We start from the raw sequence: 17,272 nt of genomic DNA on the forward strand, positions 1-17,272 counted from the left end.
GAATGGTATTAGATTTCAGTTATTTCTCCTGTTAGTGGGTCAGAGGCCCTAGACTTTCGGAAAAGTTGGTCGCTTTTTCTAAAATGCTAGCACACAACAAAACTTAAAAATAACCCTTCAAATAACGATTGTTGTGGAGTGCCTTAAAGAATTTAATATTTCAGAATTGATTCCGAGTAGGGCCGCGCCATAGCTCAAGCGGTTAGTCACTGGCTTCCCACCGAGGCTACCCGGGTTCGATCGCGGGTCTGGTCAAGTGGGATTTGTGGTGGAAAAAGTGGCGCTGGGGCAGGTTTTCTCCGAGTACTTCGGTTTCCCCTGCCAATCTTCATTCCACCAATTGCTCCACAATCACCCTCACCTATCATCTGGGGCTGGTACAATAGGCCAGAAGTGGCCGCAGTACAAGGGACTTAGTCCCACCCCACTAGCAATAAACAAAGATTCCGAGTAAGAATAGGCAATGCTGCATAACCCATACAGTCGCAAAGAGCAACAAGATAATGCTAATGATGATAACAATTTCACGGACGACAAACTGGGAATTATCCCTGATGACGGAGGCGTAGAATATCTCCGAGACGTTGAATTTCGAATTTACTTAGCTTGTCTTCCGAAAAGAGTTTTCACTTTAGGTTGCTGTGAATGATTCAAGTCAGACATGATGATGATTGCGTGGTGATTTGGTGAAGGGCCGTAGAGTCGAGGTGACCACTCACTTCCATCCAGTGCAGAAGTTACAAAGTACAGGTTTAACGTGAAAGCGTACAGCTCGCCGAAACCGGAAGTAGTGACGTACTTGTCGCTGTCGAAGTACGGCGGGGTGTTGTCCGGTTCTGCCATGATGAGGGCGATCTGTACCGTGCTCGACATGGCGAACGGTTCGTCGACTCCTGTCTTCACCTCCTCCGCCATGATGGTCAGCAGAATGGGTTGCATTGGCTGTGTGATCTTCCGCAGTTCCTTCAGTGACTTCGTAAGGCTCAAGTTCCCTGCAGATCAACAGGATACATGTAACTGCCCAAGCACATGAATACTGAACAGCATATCACAACATTTGTACCCCGATTTGCCTGTCCGCGTTTCGTTTCGTATGCGTCTCCTTTTTCAGCCCACTTTAATTATTAAAATAAAAGTAGGCGTTTGAGCTCACCATGCTGTCTGTGTGTCTGTGAATCCCCACATATCAACTTCAGAATGCCTGAACGAATTCTTATGAAACTTGGTATGAATACCATGGCACCTAATCCCATCCTTCCCATCAGTCTGTATTCCCCAATCGTTGCTACGCAACGGCTTAGTAAGATCTTTATCGTGGCAACGAATACAACAATAAAAGAATTGTTGAAATAGTCGTTTTCTATGCGGTTCGTGTATTATCAAAGGAAAGTAGACGATAAGTTCTTCCCAGAAATTCTTTTTTTTACGAGTGGGGTGGTGTTGGCTGAGTCCGGCTCATACGCCGGCCCTGCTGTACCCGTTCCGGATGGTGTATGAGTGTGAAGCATTCAGTGGGATGAGAACTGGCAGGGGAAACAGAAGCACTAGAAGAATACCTGTCCCAGTGTCACTTTGTCCATCACAGATACTACAGGGCTGTAGCGATGGAGAAGTCGGAGGCCATGGCACAGCCTTCACTCTTGGAATAATATCGTAAATGTATATAGTGGCTTCGGAAAATTCATATGATATTATAAAGGAATAAATGATTTGTCCAGGCAGAATTATAAATAAATTTATAGAGACGTAGTACGAATAAAACGTCACGCGTTGGGGTGACTTAAAAGACGGTTTTGGATTGGATGATTGGATTTATTGATCCTTATATATTCACATCTCGGGACTACAGGCAATTATAGCGCTATCGCTAGTCTACACGCTTGCCAGTTCATCGTTACACACGCACTAGGATTCTCAGTCTTCACTAGCCGTATCCTGGCAACGGATTTGTCACAGTCTCACTGTAAATTCACATCCCAAGTGGAGAACTTTTTTCCCAGTCCAGTCGCCTTCGACTGCCATCTCCAGAACTCGACCCAATTTTATTCCTTTTCGACTATTTCGGGGGGCACTCGGTAGCATAGGTGGTTGGGACACTATGCTAGAAGCCGGAAAATCGCGGGTTCGAGTCCCGACTAGATGGATTTTCTTTTTAAACTTACCTAATTTTTCCAGCCGCACTATGGCCCTGGGGTCGACTCAGCCTCTAATAGAAATGAGTACCAGGAATCTTCCTGGGGGAAAAGGCCGGTGGCTAAGGTTGACAAACTCACCGCCATCTGTAAGCCGACCGTCTAGAGAAAATGTGGAAGTCTCAACGTCTCACAACCCTATGGGCCTTCACGATTTGTTACAGGGATAGCTCTGCCTTTTTACCTTTACCTCGACTACATCATTTCACGACTACATGCTTCTCTACTAATTCGCGTCTTCTGACTGCCCTTTTATAATTTCTTGGCCCGGACCCCACGGAAAACACCGTCTTCTAGTGTTAAGGATGGGTGTTTATTGGTCCGTTACCTAAAGATGGATGTTATATTGTCGCGTGCGCTTCTGTTGCGAGAATATTTTTACCGACTCGTTGCCTAGCAATGGGTATACACTCTCAATATTTATTGGTATAGAAATGCACAGGACAAGGATACAGAGAGGATGCTCATGCACAAGAATGGAAGGCGTCAAGAAGAGAGGAAGGAGTGCAAGAAGTCGAAGAGAGAAGATTGTGGAAGGAAATGACAGATTGTAGATTTCTCTTCTACAGACCAGTATAAAATACAAAAGATATAAAAAGAAGATGAAAAATAAGAAGTAGGAAAAGTAACACATATATGTGCGTTGCCTCCTCACACACAAAGGGCCCATTTCATGTCTTTACCTTATATAAATCAATATACATATATGTACTGTAATAATTTAATTTGACGAAAATTATAGAAACTAATGATTTATTGCTTCACTTTCCTTACGAACATATTATTTTTACTTTTAGGCCAAGGCCTAATATACATTGACTGATAAGGAAAGGTAACTGAACCACGTAATTCCCACTTTAACGACATCTTCCGGCTTTCGTTGGAACGAAAAATCAAGAATTTTTCACGCGAACTTCCTTAACGTATCGGCCCATAAGACTGCGGTCACTCAATCTGACCGCACGCAAACCGCAACCTCGTTGCATGCCCAAGCTAATATATTCCTTCCTTCGTCAGTGCAGACCGATAAGAACAGTGACTTATGACCCAAGGTTGAAAACTAGAGTGGCTTATGGAACTAGATATAATATTCCGTTCTTTGAGTCCATGAAGCAGCATACCAGATGCAGTCCATTCAGTTGTTAAGCTTATTAAATGCGGTCTAAATTTTGGAGCACCTTTTTTGTGTGGGCCCACAATTCTGCTTCCCCACTCCTGCAATCAAACTAAGCATTAGTCACCAGTCTGTGGAAGATAGGGATACTTCTATCTCCGTAAAACTGAAACAAGACGGGAGGATGCAACAAAATGTTTCTGAGTGCTTTCTTTAAGTAATAATTCCTTATTCCTTGCAACTTTCTTTAAGAACTTCTAATACGAAATTTAATTAAAATCAATCCAGTGTTTCCCGAATCGAGACATACGAACGAGCGTGTACAAACACAGCCTGATAAATAGGGATGTACAGTCTGTTCAATATCCACGTTGTACAGTAAGGAGGTTCATGCTAATTACCTGTATGACTGGGCGAGGTTCAGAATAAAGATATGGTTGGTAGGAGTAAGAATAAAGTCAGTAGAAAGATAGAAAGAAAAAGAAATAAAATTAAAACGAGAGAAGTGTTAAGAAAAGAAAAATAAATAAAAAGTACAGAAATAAAACTGAATTGAATCTGGGGGTTTCTCTGTCCTTTCAGAACAACACATAAACCCTGTCTTCAAGGAGTCTATGGCAGTCTCTGTCCACACTCTTTCCTCCTCAGAAATCTCGCTAATTATTTCATAATATTTATTGGTCAAGTCCCGATGAGGTAACTAGATCTTTTTTTCCATTGACCTAATCCTTCCAACCGAACTATGGCCCTGGGGTCGACTCGGCCTCTAACAGAAATGAGTACCAGGAATATTCTTGGAACTTTCTTAGGAGTAAAGCGCGGCCGGCACGTAAGGCTGACACCTTACCGCCATCTTTGAACTGATTGTCTAGATAATGTGGGACCCTCAACGTCTCACGACCGTATGGGCCTTCACGGCCTGGTACATGGATAGCTTTACTTTTTTTTACTTATAACCTGTGCAGTAGGAGCAGCGTCCAAAAGCATCCCGAGGAAAAATCAGTTACTGCTGAAGTATATCCATTGTATAATCTCCGAAGTCTGGTATTGAATTTTGTTAAGTAGATCATTGCCTGTGACCAAAAGGAACATACAAATACAGTCCCTTTAGAATGTGAACCGCGACCGATAAATTCGGCAAAAGGTTTTGGGCTTACAACGGCAATTTGCAACTTCAAAATTCGGGAGGTTATGCCTGCCCATGGAAGTGTAACACAGCGCAGTTAACATATATTGCAGCAACTCTCCATCATGAACTGGAGCAGGTCGGCATAGCAATCCTTTGCAATGCATGGTTCACCAATCGTCCTAACTTCTGCAGTCGTACGGATTAAAACACTGACATCGTATTAAAATGATCCATAGCAAATTGTCATGGTGTCCTAAAACTGTCTCAGAGTGGCTTTCCCAGTTTAACTTTCAAAATCGACGTATTTAGGTTCTTAGCAATCAGTAATATGGAGAGAAGGGAAATGCATGTAGGATATTAGTGGGAAAGCCAGAAGGAAAGAGACAAGTAGAAAGATCGAGACGTAGGTGGGTGGATAATGTTAAAATTGATCTTAGAGAGATAGTATGGGGTGATATGAACTGGATTGATCTGGCTCAGGTTAGGGACCAGTGGAAGGTGTTTGAGAACACGGTAATTATCTTTCGGGTTCCATACATTTTTTGGAAATCCTTTAGTAGTTGCGCAACTGGCTGCTTCTCAACAAAGTCTCAGCTCCATGAATTTATTTATGAGTAATATTTTCCAAAAATGTATAGACTCACGAAATGAAAATTACATGTCTGGAGGTTTGATAATTATGATCGATTCACCTTTATTTTCTAAATATCGTAGAAAACTTCGTGCCTCCGCAAAAGGCAGTCGCAACCGCGCGGGGTTCGCGACCCATGTGCTTGGAAACCACTGGTCTAGGGAGTTATGTATCAGCGCTACTGCAATTATTAGTCTTCAAAGACATGCAGTGCCTTGACACGCAAACTGGAGATTTAATCTATTAATGATTTCGGGGCTGAACGTGGAAGAGGTGTAAGTACTAACATACGGTTCAATTTAAGGTCAGTCGCTCTTCTCAGAAATTTCAAATGAGGTCTATGACCACGTATTTCTATTGTCACCCATTCTTCGGTGTAATTGAAGCCATGTTAACCTTATACGTATCACGGCCATCTTATGCGGTTAACCTTTTGGAACGAGAGTTCCTTCTGTGTTCTGGCAACGGCGCAGCATTCAGGTCCTATAATGGATAAGTGAGTTTAAATGTTTATTTAAAGGGTCTCAAGTCAACTTGAGTTATTATGACTGTCAGCACAAGGGAGACTAGAATAGAAACCATAAAATGAAGTACAACAATCTTGACGCGTAATATAAACAGCATTTTCAAGTCGTTTTCACAAATGAGGCTACACCTGTCAAGTTAACAGGATATAAACACTTCATCTGTAGCGGTTAAGCACCGATATCTGACTCAAGTTGTCAAGCATGTAACAGTATAAACATTTCACGTACTGTGGAAGAAACGTCACTATAATTTTCGGTACTATAATATTGCACATGCTGGTCACGGTAGACGGGAGGTCTAAGGCATGCATTGTCTTCGTACCCTCAGAAGTCGGGATCGTGGGTTCGAATCCCACTCAGGGTATGCTTCTCATGCAGCCCTCCCGATTTAAATTCATCAAAATTACGGTCCCTTGCTGTCAAAATTACCAAAATTATACACGTAAACTAAAATTTTTGAAATTAAAAGCTCCACGGCCCCCCTCTCTCAACTCTCTCAAGTCGTTGCTTCAGTTCAGTTATTTAGTGCAGTGCAGTGCAGTGGAGCGAGTTGGTTGGTGAGTGAGAGGACCGCTGCGTTTCAGTCCCTGTGAGCCGTTGATCTTGGAAGCTGCTAGGTGAGGCAAGGGGATAGCTTGGGAACCCAGAGGAAGGGGAAGGTCCGCGTTGGAAGCCGTTACACGACAACGACTGGTGAAGACGGCAGACTGAGAACTCTTAGTAAGTGTAGTGAACTGTAGAGTGTGTGGACTAGTGATACCGTTACAGTTACGTGTACGCGTAGTTACGTTCAGTAAGTGTTCAATAAATCCAGTTATCAATTGAAACTCAGTCTATAGTCAATCCATCACTTGACAATATAAAATCCATCTACTCTACGAAGCAGGGTTCCTCATACCTCGTGTATGCAGCATTACGGAATAAATTCCTGGGGGAATGTTTCTGTATTTCTCACCCTTGTGTGAACATTGGAAGTGTATTTCAAGTAGAATCCAATAACTTTCTGATTATGACGTAACGGTCTACGTCACTAACGATGACACACACTCGTTTCCATAGCAGCTGGAGTATAACACTCAGTGCGATATAATCTAGTAACTTTCTGGTGATGACGTAACGGTCTACGTTACTAACGATGACACACACTCGTTTCCATAGCAGCTGGAGTATAACACTCAGTGCGATATAATCTAGTAACTTTCTGGTGATGACGTAACGGTCTACGTCGCACTAACTGACGATGACGCACACTCGTTCCCATAGTGGATGGAGTATACCCATAACAGTATGGTTCGAAGTGAGAATTGAGCAGTTGGTCCACTCTTGCCCCAAGATGACCATAGCACCTTGCTGGCCTGCTTCTTCACAGATAGTGTATCGATAAGGGTAAGGACATGGCCCGTTCGATACTTACATCCCACGTGTTCATTAAATATTCACACTCAACATGGCGACCTACATACATCACTTCAGAGGCTGTTCATCATGAAGACTGTTTGTTCGAGCCCAGCGTCTCCTAAACACAGCAGCGCAAACAAGTGAACAGAGCGCAAATATGTGAACTTTGGCATGTAATATTCTCTTACTCATCTTCAGCCTACTTTCCTTATTTCGAAATAAGCTTACTTTATATAAGTAGGTTGTAAATGAAAGTAGGCTTATGCGATCTCCATGTTGTCTGTGTGATCCCCCTTATAAACTTCTGAATGCCTGGAATAGATTCCATGGGACACGAAGTAGTGTACTTTGTTGAGGCATCAGGCTACAAGTAGGGTTCGATTCCTGATGAAGTCACTGGACTTTTCAATTGACCTAATCCTTCCAGCCGCACTATGAACCTAGGGTCGACTCAGTCTCTAACAGAAATGAATATCAGGAATCTTTTTGGAGGTAAAGGACGGCCGGAGTGTAAGGCTGACAACCTCACCACCATCTGTGGGCCGATTGTGTAAAAAAACGTGGGAACCTGGACGTCTCACAAACCTGTGGGCCTCCACGGCCTGTTATAAGGATCGCTTTTTCTTTTTGGACCAGTTTTCATGAAACTTTTGAATTTTTTATTATTCTTAGTGAGATGATACTGAGTCCACTTTGTACTGAGGCCACTACCAGCCCCAGATGATAGGTGATGGTGATTGTGGAGCAATTGGTTGAACAGAGATTGGCAGAGTAAACAGAATTACTCGGAGAAAACCTGCCCCAGAGCCACTTTGTCCACCATAAATACCATATGAACAGACCCGGGCTCGAAGCCGGGCCGCCACGGCGAGAAGCCATCGACTAACCGCCTGAGCTGTGACGCTGTCCTTCCTGAATCTTGGCTTGTGTGCAATGGCACCTGAGCCCATCTCAGCGGCATACTTCACAAATCCCTCCCATCCGTCTGCGTGTCTGTATGTGTATCCCCTACCGTTGCTAGGTAATGGATCATTAAAATCGTCACCGTGGCATCGAATACACAAGCAAAACTCGATGAAATGTTGGTTTCTATGCTGTCCGCAAATTATCCCGAATAGTGGGCTATTAGTTCCCCACAGAACTGCTTGCCATATGTGTAATTTATTTAATGACACCGTCATTAACTCCAGACTGTAGAGAGACGAATGAGTTTCATGATAGTGATTAATATCTTGCAAAAAAAATGTGTAAAATAACATAAAAAAATTGTATTAAAAGATATTTCCATTGAGTGAAAATACAAATAACCTTACTGGACCAAAAGTAGAACATAACAAATAAAAAGGAAAGGTAACACTATCCCTGACACAATAGGTCACTGTGGTCGCGGTGCAAGGGCCAAGAAGGCCCACCCCTTATACATTCATCCCTGACACAAGGCATGGAGACCCAGAGGATTGCGAGACGTCGAGGCTCCCACATTTCTAGACAATCGGCACATAGATGGAGGTAATGTCACCTTCCGCACTCTATCTCTATGAATATTCCTGGTACTCATTTCTGTTAGAGGCTGAGTCGAACCCAGGGCCATAGTGCGGCTGGAAGGATTAGGTCAATTGAAAAAATCCAGTGACCTTCTCGGGAATTGGTTTGTAGCATGCAGTACTTTACCGCGTGCTCCACTCTTACATGAATAAAGGATGAAAAGATAATAGAAGAGAATAGGCAAGAAAAGGAAGTATGAAAGAACTAGATATAAGCATGTATGAGCAGGTAGAGGAAAGACATGAAAACATGTTTGAGAAAATTAAAATTCAATTGCGTAGTTAACGAGATTACTACACATTAATGCAGAACTCAAAATTGCCGTGAAGACAGAATGAGTGTGGAAGGCGAATATGAGCAAGATACAGGTCTGTGTTACACATGAGAGAGTGCAACGAGAGCCGAGTTTGTCCTGCGAGTGAACAGGAGAGTTCAAGTGGGAGATCCTCTCGTATTCCTTCTGTTTTCGGTTTATTTGCTAACGCTGTCTGTTCTGAGTTACAGCACTGAATAGTTGGATGATTTAATGGGCAATTAATTAATTGGAACTGAACTGGAAGGAATTGGTCTTGGCCTAATTTGATTGTCTGGAGGGACAGAAGAAAACCTCAAAGAACCTCGGTGAGGGCAGACACTGTCAACAGAGTTTAGAAAGAAACAACTACAAAATACAAGTACAAATCAGAAGCGTTACTGTTAAGCTTACTTCCTCGATGATCTAGGCAGAGATAAGAGAATAATATTAAAAGGAATATTAAGGAATATGTTGTGAGATTATAGACTCGAATTGTCTAACTTAGACAATGCTCAACGGTAGCCTCGTCTTTATAGAAAAGATTAGTTTATGTAAAAGTGTTCAAGCGCTGTAAATATAGATTCTAGACGGTTCTGACGATGGTGTATAATACCCAGAATTACTGCGTTTCCGGACTTTCTCCATCGTCCGGCATTCTAGAGACTAGAAAATGAAACGTTTCGGAAATTGGATCTGTATTCAGGTGTCTTTAACCTCTTCATAAGGGGCCCCAACAGAGTACGTGTCTCCCGCCCTCACCTGAGAGCAGAAAGATGTCCAGTTTATGAAACATAGTGTTTATTAGTTTCTAGAATACCGGGCGATCAACAAAGTCCCAAAACTCAGTAATTCTGAGTCCTGAAAATATGTATAAGAGAAATTTGTTTTAGACAATTATTTTGCTCTGTATAATATATTATTCTTACACAATGTAAATACTTGTACCAATTATGTATGGCATTTTATATCTGTAGTGGTATTACGTCTAAGAGAAGGAGATGTACACAGATTCATATACAGGAGAAGCCGGGAGGGGAACTGTAATGTAACTGAAGGGGGTTATGAGAAACGCTGAACAGGAGTATTTACTCCACAGCAGAGACTGTGGGGCAACATTAGGCAGCGAATGAAAAACAACTTGAAGGTACGTGATCCTGGAGAAGAGGTGTAGGGTTATTTATGTAGTAATATTCTTTCACTGGCTCTTCCAGCCCATTTAGGGCCCAGGCCTCTTATTCAGTTCCGTAATCATTTTTCACAGACAGTAGGACCCGTTGGACGAGTGGCCAGCCCGTCGCAAGGCCGCTAGCTATACAGGACAACACAAAACAGAATAAACGAATGCACACACCAAACATCCATGCTCTGAGTGGGATTCAAACCCACGACACCAGCTGTCGAGCGAGCGAAGACGGTTCATGCCTTCGACCATGCGGCTACCGTGACCGGCCATTCATGTAGTAATAGGTAACATAAATGTAGCAAGATAAAACAATGGAGCGCGCTAGAAACGACTTCTTCCTTTTGTAAAAACTGAAGTTAGTTACAGAATTCTCAACGTCCCTTTGTGAGAATGGGCACTAAAGTTTTTCCCTATGTTTGGTGAATTAATCAAGGATATTAAGGGATTACAAAATCATGAAAAGTGTTCAATATTTACAGATTCATATGTCAGGAGGCGCAAAGCAACCCTTAGGCAACAGGTTTCTGCGTAACTTCATCACAAATATCTTACAGATGCAGAGGACTGTATTTATATTGTCTTCGGTAGGTATTTATAGGCTTGTCCAGTGAAGAGATAACGCTGATGTTGGTCTACCTGTCTTTTGATCGATGTTGAAGAAAGGTGTGAGTGGGTTGCCTTCTGAGACAATGCCATAGCGCACTTCGCGAGGAGATCCTTTGTCGCTGTCCTCTGCATGCACCGTCAGAAACACGTCACCCTGTGACAAGCAGATCACACTGAGACACAATATAATATGTGGGCAAGAAGTCAGCGCCAATGTTAATTACCCCTTTCAAACGAGGCAGTTCCCAACGAGAATATTTAGTGTCCATGCTTTAGACCTGGCCGTGCTCAGCAGAATTCACATTGGATCTGGCGCAGTCCACTAGCTGAGATGTGGACTGTGGGGTATATATGGTTCGTAGTACAGACTCAGTGCATCACACTTCCCTCCGTAAGAGTGCAGCTGCAAACACTGCACCGCTACTTGCCAAAATTCTAAAGCAATACTCAGAGACCGGTCTAAAATCATGTTCTCTATTTATGCATTCCTGTAAAATAATGCAATACAACAAACGTATATCAAACTTTGTAGCCTAAACAAATAAAACAGCCAAAATAAAAACTAAGATGGGACTGTCCCTGCGCTTAATTAAGCCCGACACCATGAGGATGTATGGGTGAGTAGGGATTAGTTTCACACATGCTTAACTATAGCAGTAGATGACGCATACAAAACTACATTTTGCCTGTGGTTCTGTATGGGCGTAAAACTCGGTCTCTGACATTAAGGGAGGAACATAAACTGGGGGTGTTTGAGAACAGGGTGTTGAGGAGATCATTTGGACAGATTAGAATGATCAAGTCAAGGAGTATGAGATAGGCAAGGCATGTAACACGAATTGTAGCGAAGAGGAATTCATGTAGGATATTAGAGGGAAAACCAGAAGGAAAGAGACCACTAGGAAGGCTAAGACGTAGGTGGGTGGATAATATTAAAGTAGCTCTTAGAGAGATAGGATGGTGTAGTATGGATTGGATTGATCTGGCCGAGGACAGGAACAAACAAAAGGCTCTTGTGAACATGGTAATGAAATTTCGAGTTCCATAAAAAGTTCGGAAATTCTTGTGTAGCTAAACAACTGGCGGCTTCTCAAGAAGGACTTAAGTCCAAGAAGCGAGCTGCTTAGGACTAGATGAAGGCAAGTAGTTAGCTTCACGCTCCGGTCATTTTACCCCTTTATTGTGTAAATGGCTGGGTGGGCTTCAGGTTCCACTTGGACGCCTTGAAGATGAGAAAACTCTGTTACGAATACTTTGCGTGAAATAGAATATGGATTTTCGGCCGTCCTGCCGGCAGCCCAGTAACTGTACCGACTGAGCTATCCTGGTTCTAAATAAAACCAAATAGCAGATTAATTAAATAAGTAAGAGAACACATATACACGTTTATCAATAAGTAAATAGATACAAGATTGAATATGTAGGCTAAATAAACAAGTGAGAAATTAAGCACGGTAGAAATACATGAAGCAAATCACTATCAAATTACAAACCTAACTAATCAACTAACTGACTAACTACAAAGAGAAAGCATTCTTCAGACGCCAGCAGAACCTCAGCTGGTCGTAAAATTTCAAGGAACAAGGGGTTCTTTGCATTTCATAACCATCATCATTAAATAACAAATGTGGGCACATGAAGTAGTTTTATTACACATGTACCTGAATAAATACATAAACAAATAAAGAAATGGTAAAAAGAAGTAAGTAAAGCAAAGCTATCCCTGTACCAGGCCGCGAAGGCCCATAGGGCTGTGAGACGTCGAGGGTCCCACATTATCTAGACAATCGGCTCAATGATGGCGGTAAGGTTATCAGCCTTACGCGCCGGTCGCCCTTTATTCCCAAGGAAAATTATTTAATTAATTCCTGGTACTCATTTCTGTTAGAGGCTGAGTCAACCCCAGGACTATAGTGCGGCTGGAATCCAGTGACCTCATCGGGACTTGAATCCGCGAATAAAGAAATAAGAGTAATAAAATAAATGAGGGTCACGCGGTAGCCTAGTGGGTTGGGGCACTATGTTACAAGCAGGAAGGTCGCAGGTTCGAGTCCCGATTAGGTGTTTATTTAATTGACCTAATCTTTCCAGCCGCACTATGGCCCTGGGGTAGACTCAGCCTCCAACAGAAATGAGTATTAGGAATTAATTAAATAATTTTCCTGGGGAGTAAAAAGCGGCAGGCGCGTAAGGCTGACAAACTTACCGCCATCTGTGGGCGGATTGTGTAGAGAAAATGTGGGAGTCTCGACGTCTCACAACTCTGTGGGCCTTCACGGCCTATTACAGGGATAGCTTTACCTTTTAGTAAAATAAATGAACAAAGACAAAAAGGGCAGAAGGAAAGTAGGATATGAAGTTACTGCTGGAACACAGAAAGACGTGATTGCCTCCGCACCGTGAGAACGGAAACTCACCTTCTGAATTGTGTTATTGAGGACTGTGACGGGGGGTACAGACGTGAACATGGGGGGCATGTCCTGAACATCCTGCACCGCAATGGCGAGCATGAAGCCCACCAAATTGCGGGTATCGAGGTCTGGTTCTGCGTAGGCATCCTGTAAAGAAACAGAAGTCATAACTTGAGCAGGAAAATGTCCGGTTTCTACAGCGCTAAATTTTCTTGGAGGAGTATCAATACATATTCAATCGCACCAACCTCATCCTCACATGATGTAACCATTTTGAAAAACGAAGCTCTGACAACTGAGTCACGATAATATTGTCACATGCCCCTGGATCCGTGACTAACAGTAACGGGTTTTGGACTGGATGATTGGCTTTATTGCCACGTTGATACAATTACAGCCAAGTATAACAGCTCCCAATCACTGGCTGTCTTAACACTCGCTCCATTCCTTGCTGGACTACGAGTATCTTCTCTTCTGCGTGACTGACTTGGTTCTGATTTAGGAGTCGGTCACTTCTTCAGCTCCCATTACCCGCTTGATAATACTCCACAGCTGAAGGCTGAACTACTCAACTGCCTTCTGAATTCTCTTACGCCTGAATGACTGACTGACGAATGAACTCTTGAATCAATTGCGTGCCCTCCTTTTATAACTTCGAGGAGATCACCACCTCCAACAGTTCGCCTATTATTGCGTACCTATTCGTCATCACGGAAAAGTGCCTAGCGACTTGCTATCCAAGTTTATTAGTTGCCGTGCAAACGTGTTTAGCGAGCTGTTGTCTAGCGATGGACATCTCTGCGGTGCTTCTCTGACTGCGCACGTCCGGCGTTTAGGCGTCATGTAACAATATGAACATTATATTTACTCTCTGACGGAATACCGAAGGGAGACAGTAACTTCCCTCTCTTTAGCAACCAACTGTGTGGGCTGCCTTGACTGCAGAACGAAGGCTTTTCCCCCTTCTTCATCACCATCCACCTTCTGAATTCAGTCAGCGAATAGGTGGAAGAAGAACACGGATTAATTTCTGTATGTCCATTTTATGTACATACCACAGCGAACACTGACAGCATGTACATGGTCTGTTGCTCAAAGTCCAGTTCACTGGTCAGGATGATGGTTCCATTCACAGTATCAGCAGAAGCTAGGCTCTGACGTATGGCAAAGTTGGATGATCCCTGCAAGAGACAGTACAGTATCAGCAGAAGCTAGGGTCTGACGTATGGCAAAGTTGGATGATCCCTGCAAGAGACAGCACAGTATAAGCAGAAGCTAGGCTCTGACGTATGGCAAAGTTGGATGATCCCTGCAAGAGACAGTACAGTATCAGTAGAAGCTAGGCTCTGACGTATAGCATAGCTGGGAGATCCCTGCAAGAGACAGTACAGTATCAACAGAAGCTAGGCTCTGACGTATAGCACAGCTGGGAGATCCCTGCAAGAGACAGCATATTATCAGCAGATGCTAGGCTCTGTCATATAGCACAGCTGGAGGATGCCTATAAGAAACGGTACAAAGTTCAAGGACATGTTTACTGGTTGAACATTGAGCCATTTCAAACAATAGCTTGTTATGATGAACACAAAATTTATATCTCAATCGCGGCGACTCGGCGCCTCCTTCAATATTCTTCTGGCTACACACCGGACACTATTCAGGCGCCCAGACCCACATGATTTAGGGCCCCAGAAGGCGTAACGTCGATAACTTAAACTTTCCCTATCTATTTCTGAATATCTCAAGATGTATTTGCGAACTTCTAGTACATGTTACAGTAAAGTTAAATCAAGATGGAGGTCAAGGAGGATGAGATGGAAAAGGTATGTAGCACGAATGAGGGAGGAGAAGAATGCCTACAGGCTTTTGAAGCGAAAACCAAGGAGAAGGAAACCACTAAGAAAACTGAGACACAGGTGGGAGGTCATTATTAAAAATGACTCATAGAGAAATAGAATTGGGGCTGGTATGCAGCATATTCACCTTATTCAGGGTAGGGGTCAAAAGCGGGCTCTTGCGAACACGGAAGTTGTATGGAAACTTCGGGTGCCATGAAGTACTAAGTACTAAGTATTTCCAGAGTAGCTGAGAAACTGGTGGCTTCTGCACTAAGGGCTACTGACAAACTAATGAGACAGTGAGATCACGAGACTCTGACGCATTCAAATGTTTTCATACCCCCAACCCGAGTACCAAAAAATGATTTTGATATGCCGTCCTTCTGCCCATTTGTTTCATATATGCCTGTCTAATGTACACAAATGTATGTATGTACATACGTCTGCATGTCTGTCTGTCTGCATGTATATATGTACATATGCGCACGCCCTTGCTAGCGCCTGGACACTAGGATGAACGTGATTCCCATTGCAGGGGCTCAAATTCGATCCCAGTTCAAGTAATGTGGGATTTATGGTGAACAAAGTGGCACTGGGACAGCATTTCTCCGAGTACTTCCGTTTCCTCAAGTAACTCTCATTACATCAATTGTTCTACACTCATCATCATAATCATCACTTCTATCTTCACTATTCGGGGATGGTGAAATGGACCGACTAGTGATCCGCGGGTCAAGTGGGCTGATTCCCATCCCTGACCGCTAACACAACTTGTGAAGCTTCCAGCAGCTAGACTGTTCAATGTCGAAACGTAGGATGAATCGGGAGGAATTTGAAACGAAATGGTAATGCGCTAATACAGGGGCTTTCCCGGAATTTTCCTGTAGGGACTGAGCAAAAGCGTCATTGTTCTGCCCAAGATGCGAAGCGACCACTTCCTGAACACGAATTTAGAGCCATAAAGCTACTGAAGTTATGTCCCTGTCTTTGATTAATTAACCACTACGCCACGAAGACAGGAGGGGGAGTGGAGATATAGCTCCACCATTCTTGACCTCGACATTAGACGGAGGGGAGTGGTCAGCTTCACTCCTCTGCCACCTAACCCAGTGTAAACCGCCCCCGACATCCATGCTATGACACTATCATGTCGGAAAATATTACATTGCTTCATCAGATGGTCATCATTTGAGTCACCCCCAGTGCTGACACCTATACGAGCCACCATGTATTCAGTCATTTTGTCGTAGTATCCTGTGGGATAGATACTGTGCTGGAAACGTAAGACAGAGTGCTAACATAGATGGCTCTCCTTACCCTAAGCTCCAACCCGGCATGTCTTGTGTTCTTTGGGTTCTTGCGGGTGATTACGTAGTCCAGCTCTGTGCCGATCTTCGTGTCCTGAAACACAAATATATGAACATTTGGACGTGCCGAGATTGGTGTCTTAATTAGGCTATAACTGCTCTGACTTAAACGTTGGGATTACTCCCTCACAGAACTCAGCTAAAGAATTTTCTATGTCTGCTTCAGATCTATGCATTTAATTCTCATTCTACTACCACAGTCAATAAGTTCGTGGACTGGCCGCATATCTTCATTGCAGTGTATTATGGCGGATATACTGAGGCACGATATTATGCCCTGTCAGTTCATCTTTCATCACAGCAAGAGACAGTTGTGTGCAAACAGTGTAAACAGAAATACGGCCTCTATTGTGAACTGCAGTTAAATGCAAGTGGCGGAAATCGAAAATGTGGCAGTTTGAACAACGAGCAAACATCAAGTTCTGCCAGAAACTAGGCAAATCCCCTAGCGAAACGTTTGGCGTAGGAAGAACTAGCTGTTGCTACACGACAACGTCCCTGCACATCGCTCTGTTCCTGTCCAAGAGAAACTGGCAAGGCAACAGGTCACCGTTTTGCCAAAACCTCGGTACTCGCCTGATCTCGCACCGTGCGATTTCTTTCTCTTTCACCGCGTGAAAGCAAGGCTACGTGGTCGTAGATTTCAGTTGTCCGAGGAGGTCGTCATTGTCACAAGAGACGCCGTACGTGAATTTCCTGCCAATATGTTTCAGCAGTGTTTTCGACAGCTATATCAGCGTTGGCAGACTTGCATAGCGGCCAACGGTAACTATTTTAAGGGCCGAAGTTGACCTGTGTAAGTGTATGTGAATACTTTGTAATATGATGAGATAAAACCAAAGTACACAAACTTAATGACTGTACCACGTATATCTGTTAGGACTGTATCTAATAAAAAAGCGTAACAAGGTACTTACAAGGGAAAAATTCTGGAGTTTTATATAGCTTGAGAACTGTAGACTTGAAGATCAGCTCTCTTAATTAAAAATTATCTGAAAATTCTGTGCGAAAGGGAGTAATATTCAGCGCAAATAAT

General features: G+C 43.2%; 1 protein-coding gene across 1 annotated transcript in view; it reads right to left on the reverse strand.

The window, feature by feature from the left end:
- The window catches only part of LOC111866352 (cadherin-86C), a 69,342-nt gene that overhangs the window by 21,564 nt on the left and 30,506 nt on the right, over positions 1–17,272 (reverse strand). The window contains exons 4-8 of the mRNA XM_023855216.2: positions 16,187–16,270; positions 14,087–14,212; positions 13,038–13,178; positions 10,651–10,774; positions 800–992 (exon numbers count right to left, since the gene is read on the reverse strand). Of these exons, the coding sequence (XP_023710984.1) occupies positions 800–992; positions 10,651–10,774; positions 13,038–13,178; positions 14,087–14,212; positions 16,187–16,270 (668 nt within the window). The remainder of the gene's footprint in view (positions 1–799; positions 993–10,650; positions 10,775–13,037; positions 13,179–14,086; positions 14,213–16,186; positions 16,271–17,272) is intronic.

The sequence above is a fragment of the Cryptotermes secundus genome, unplaced genomic scaffold (genome assembly GCF_002891405.2).
Source record: "Cryptotermes secundus unplaced genomic scaffold, Csec_1.0 scaffold96, whole genome shotgun sequence".
NCBI lineage: Eukaryota > Metazoa > Arthropoda > Insecta > Blattodea > Kalotermitidae > Cryptotermes > Cryptotermes secundus.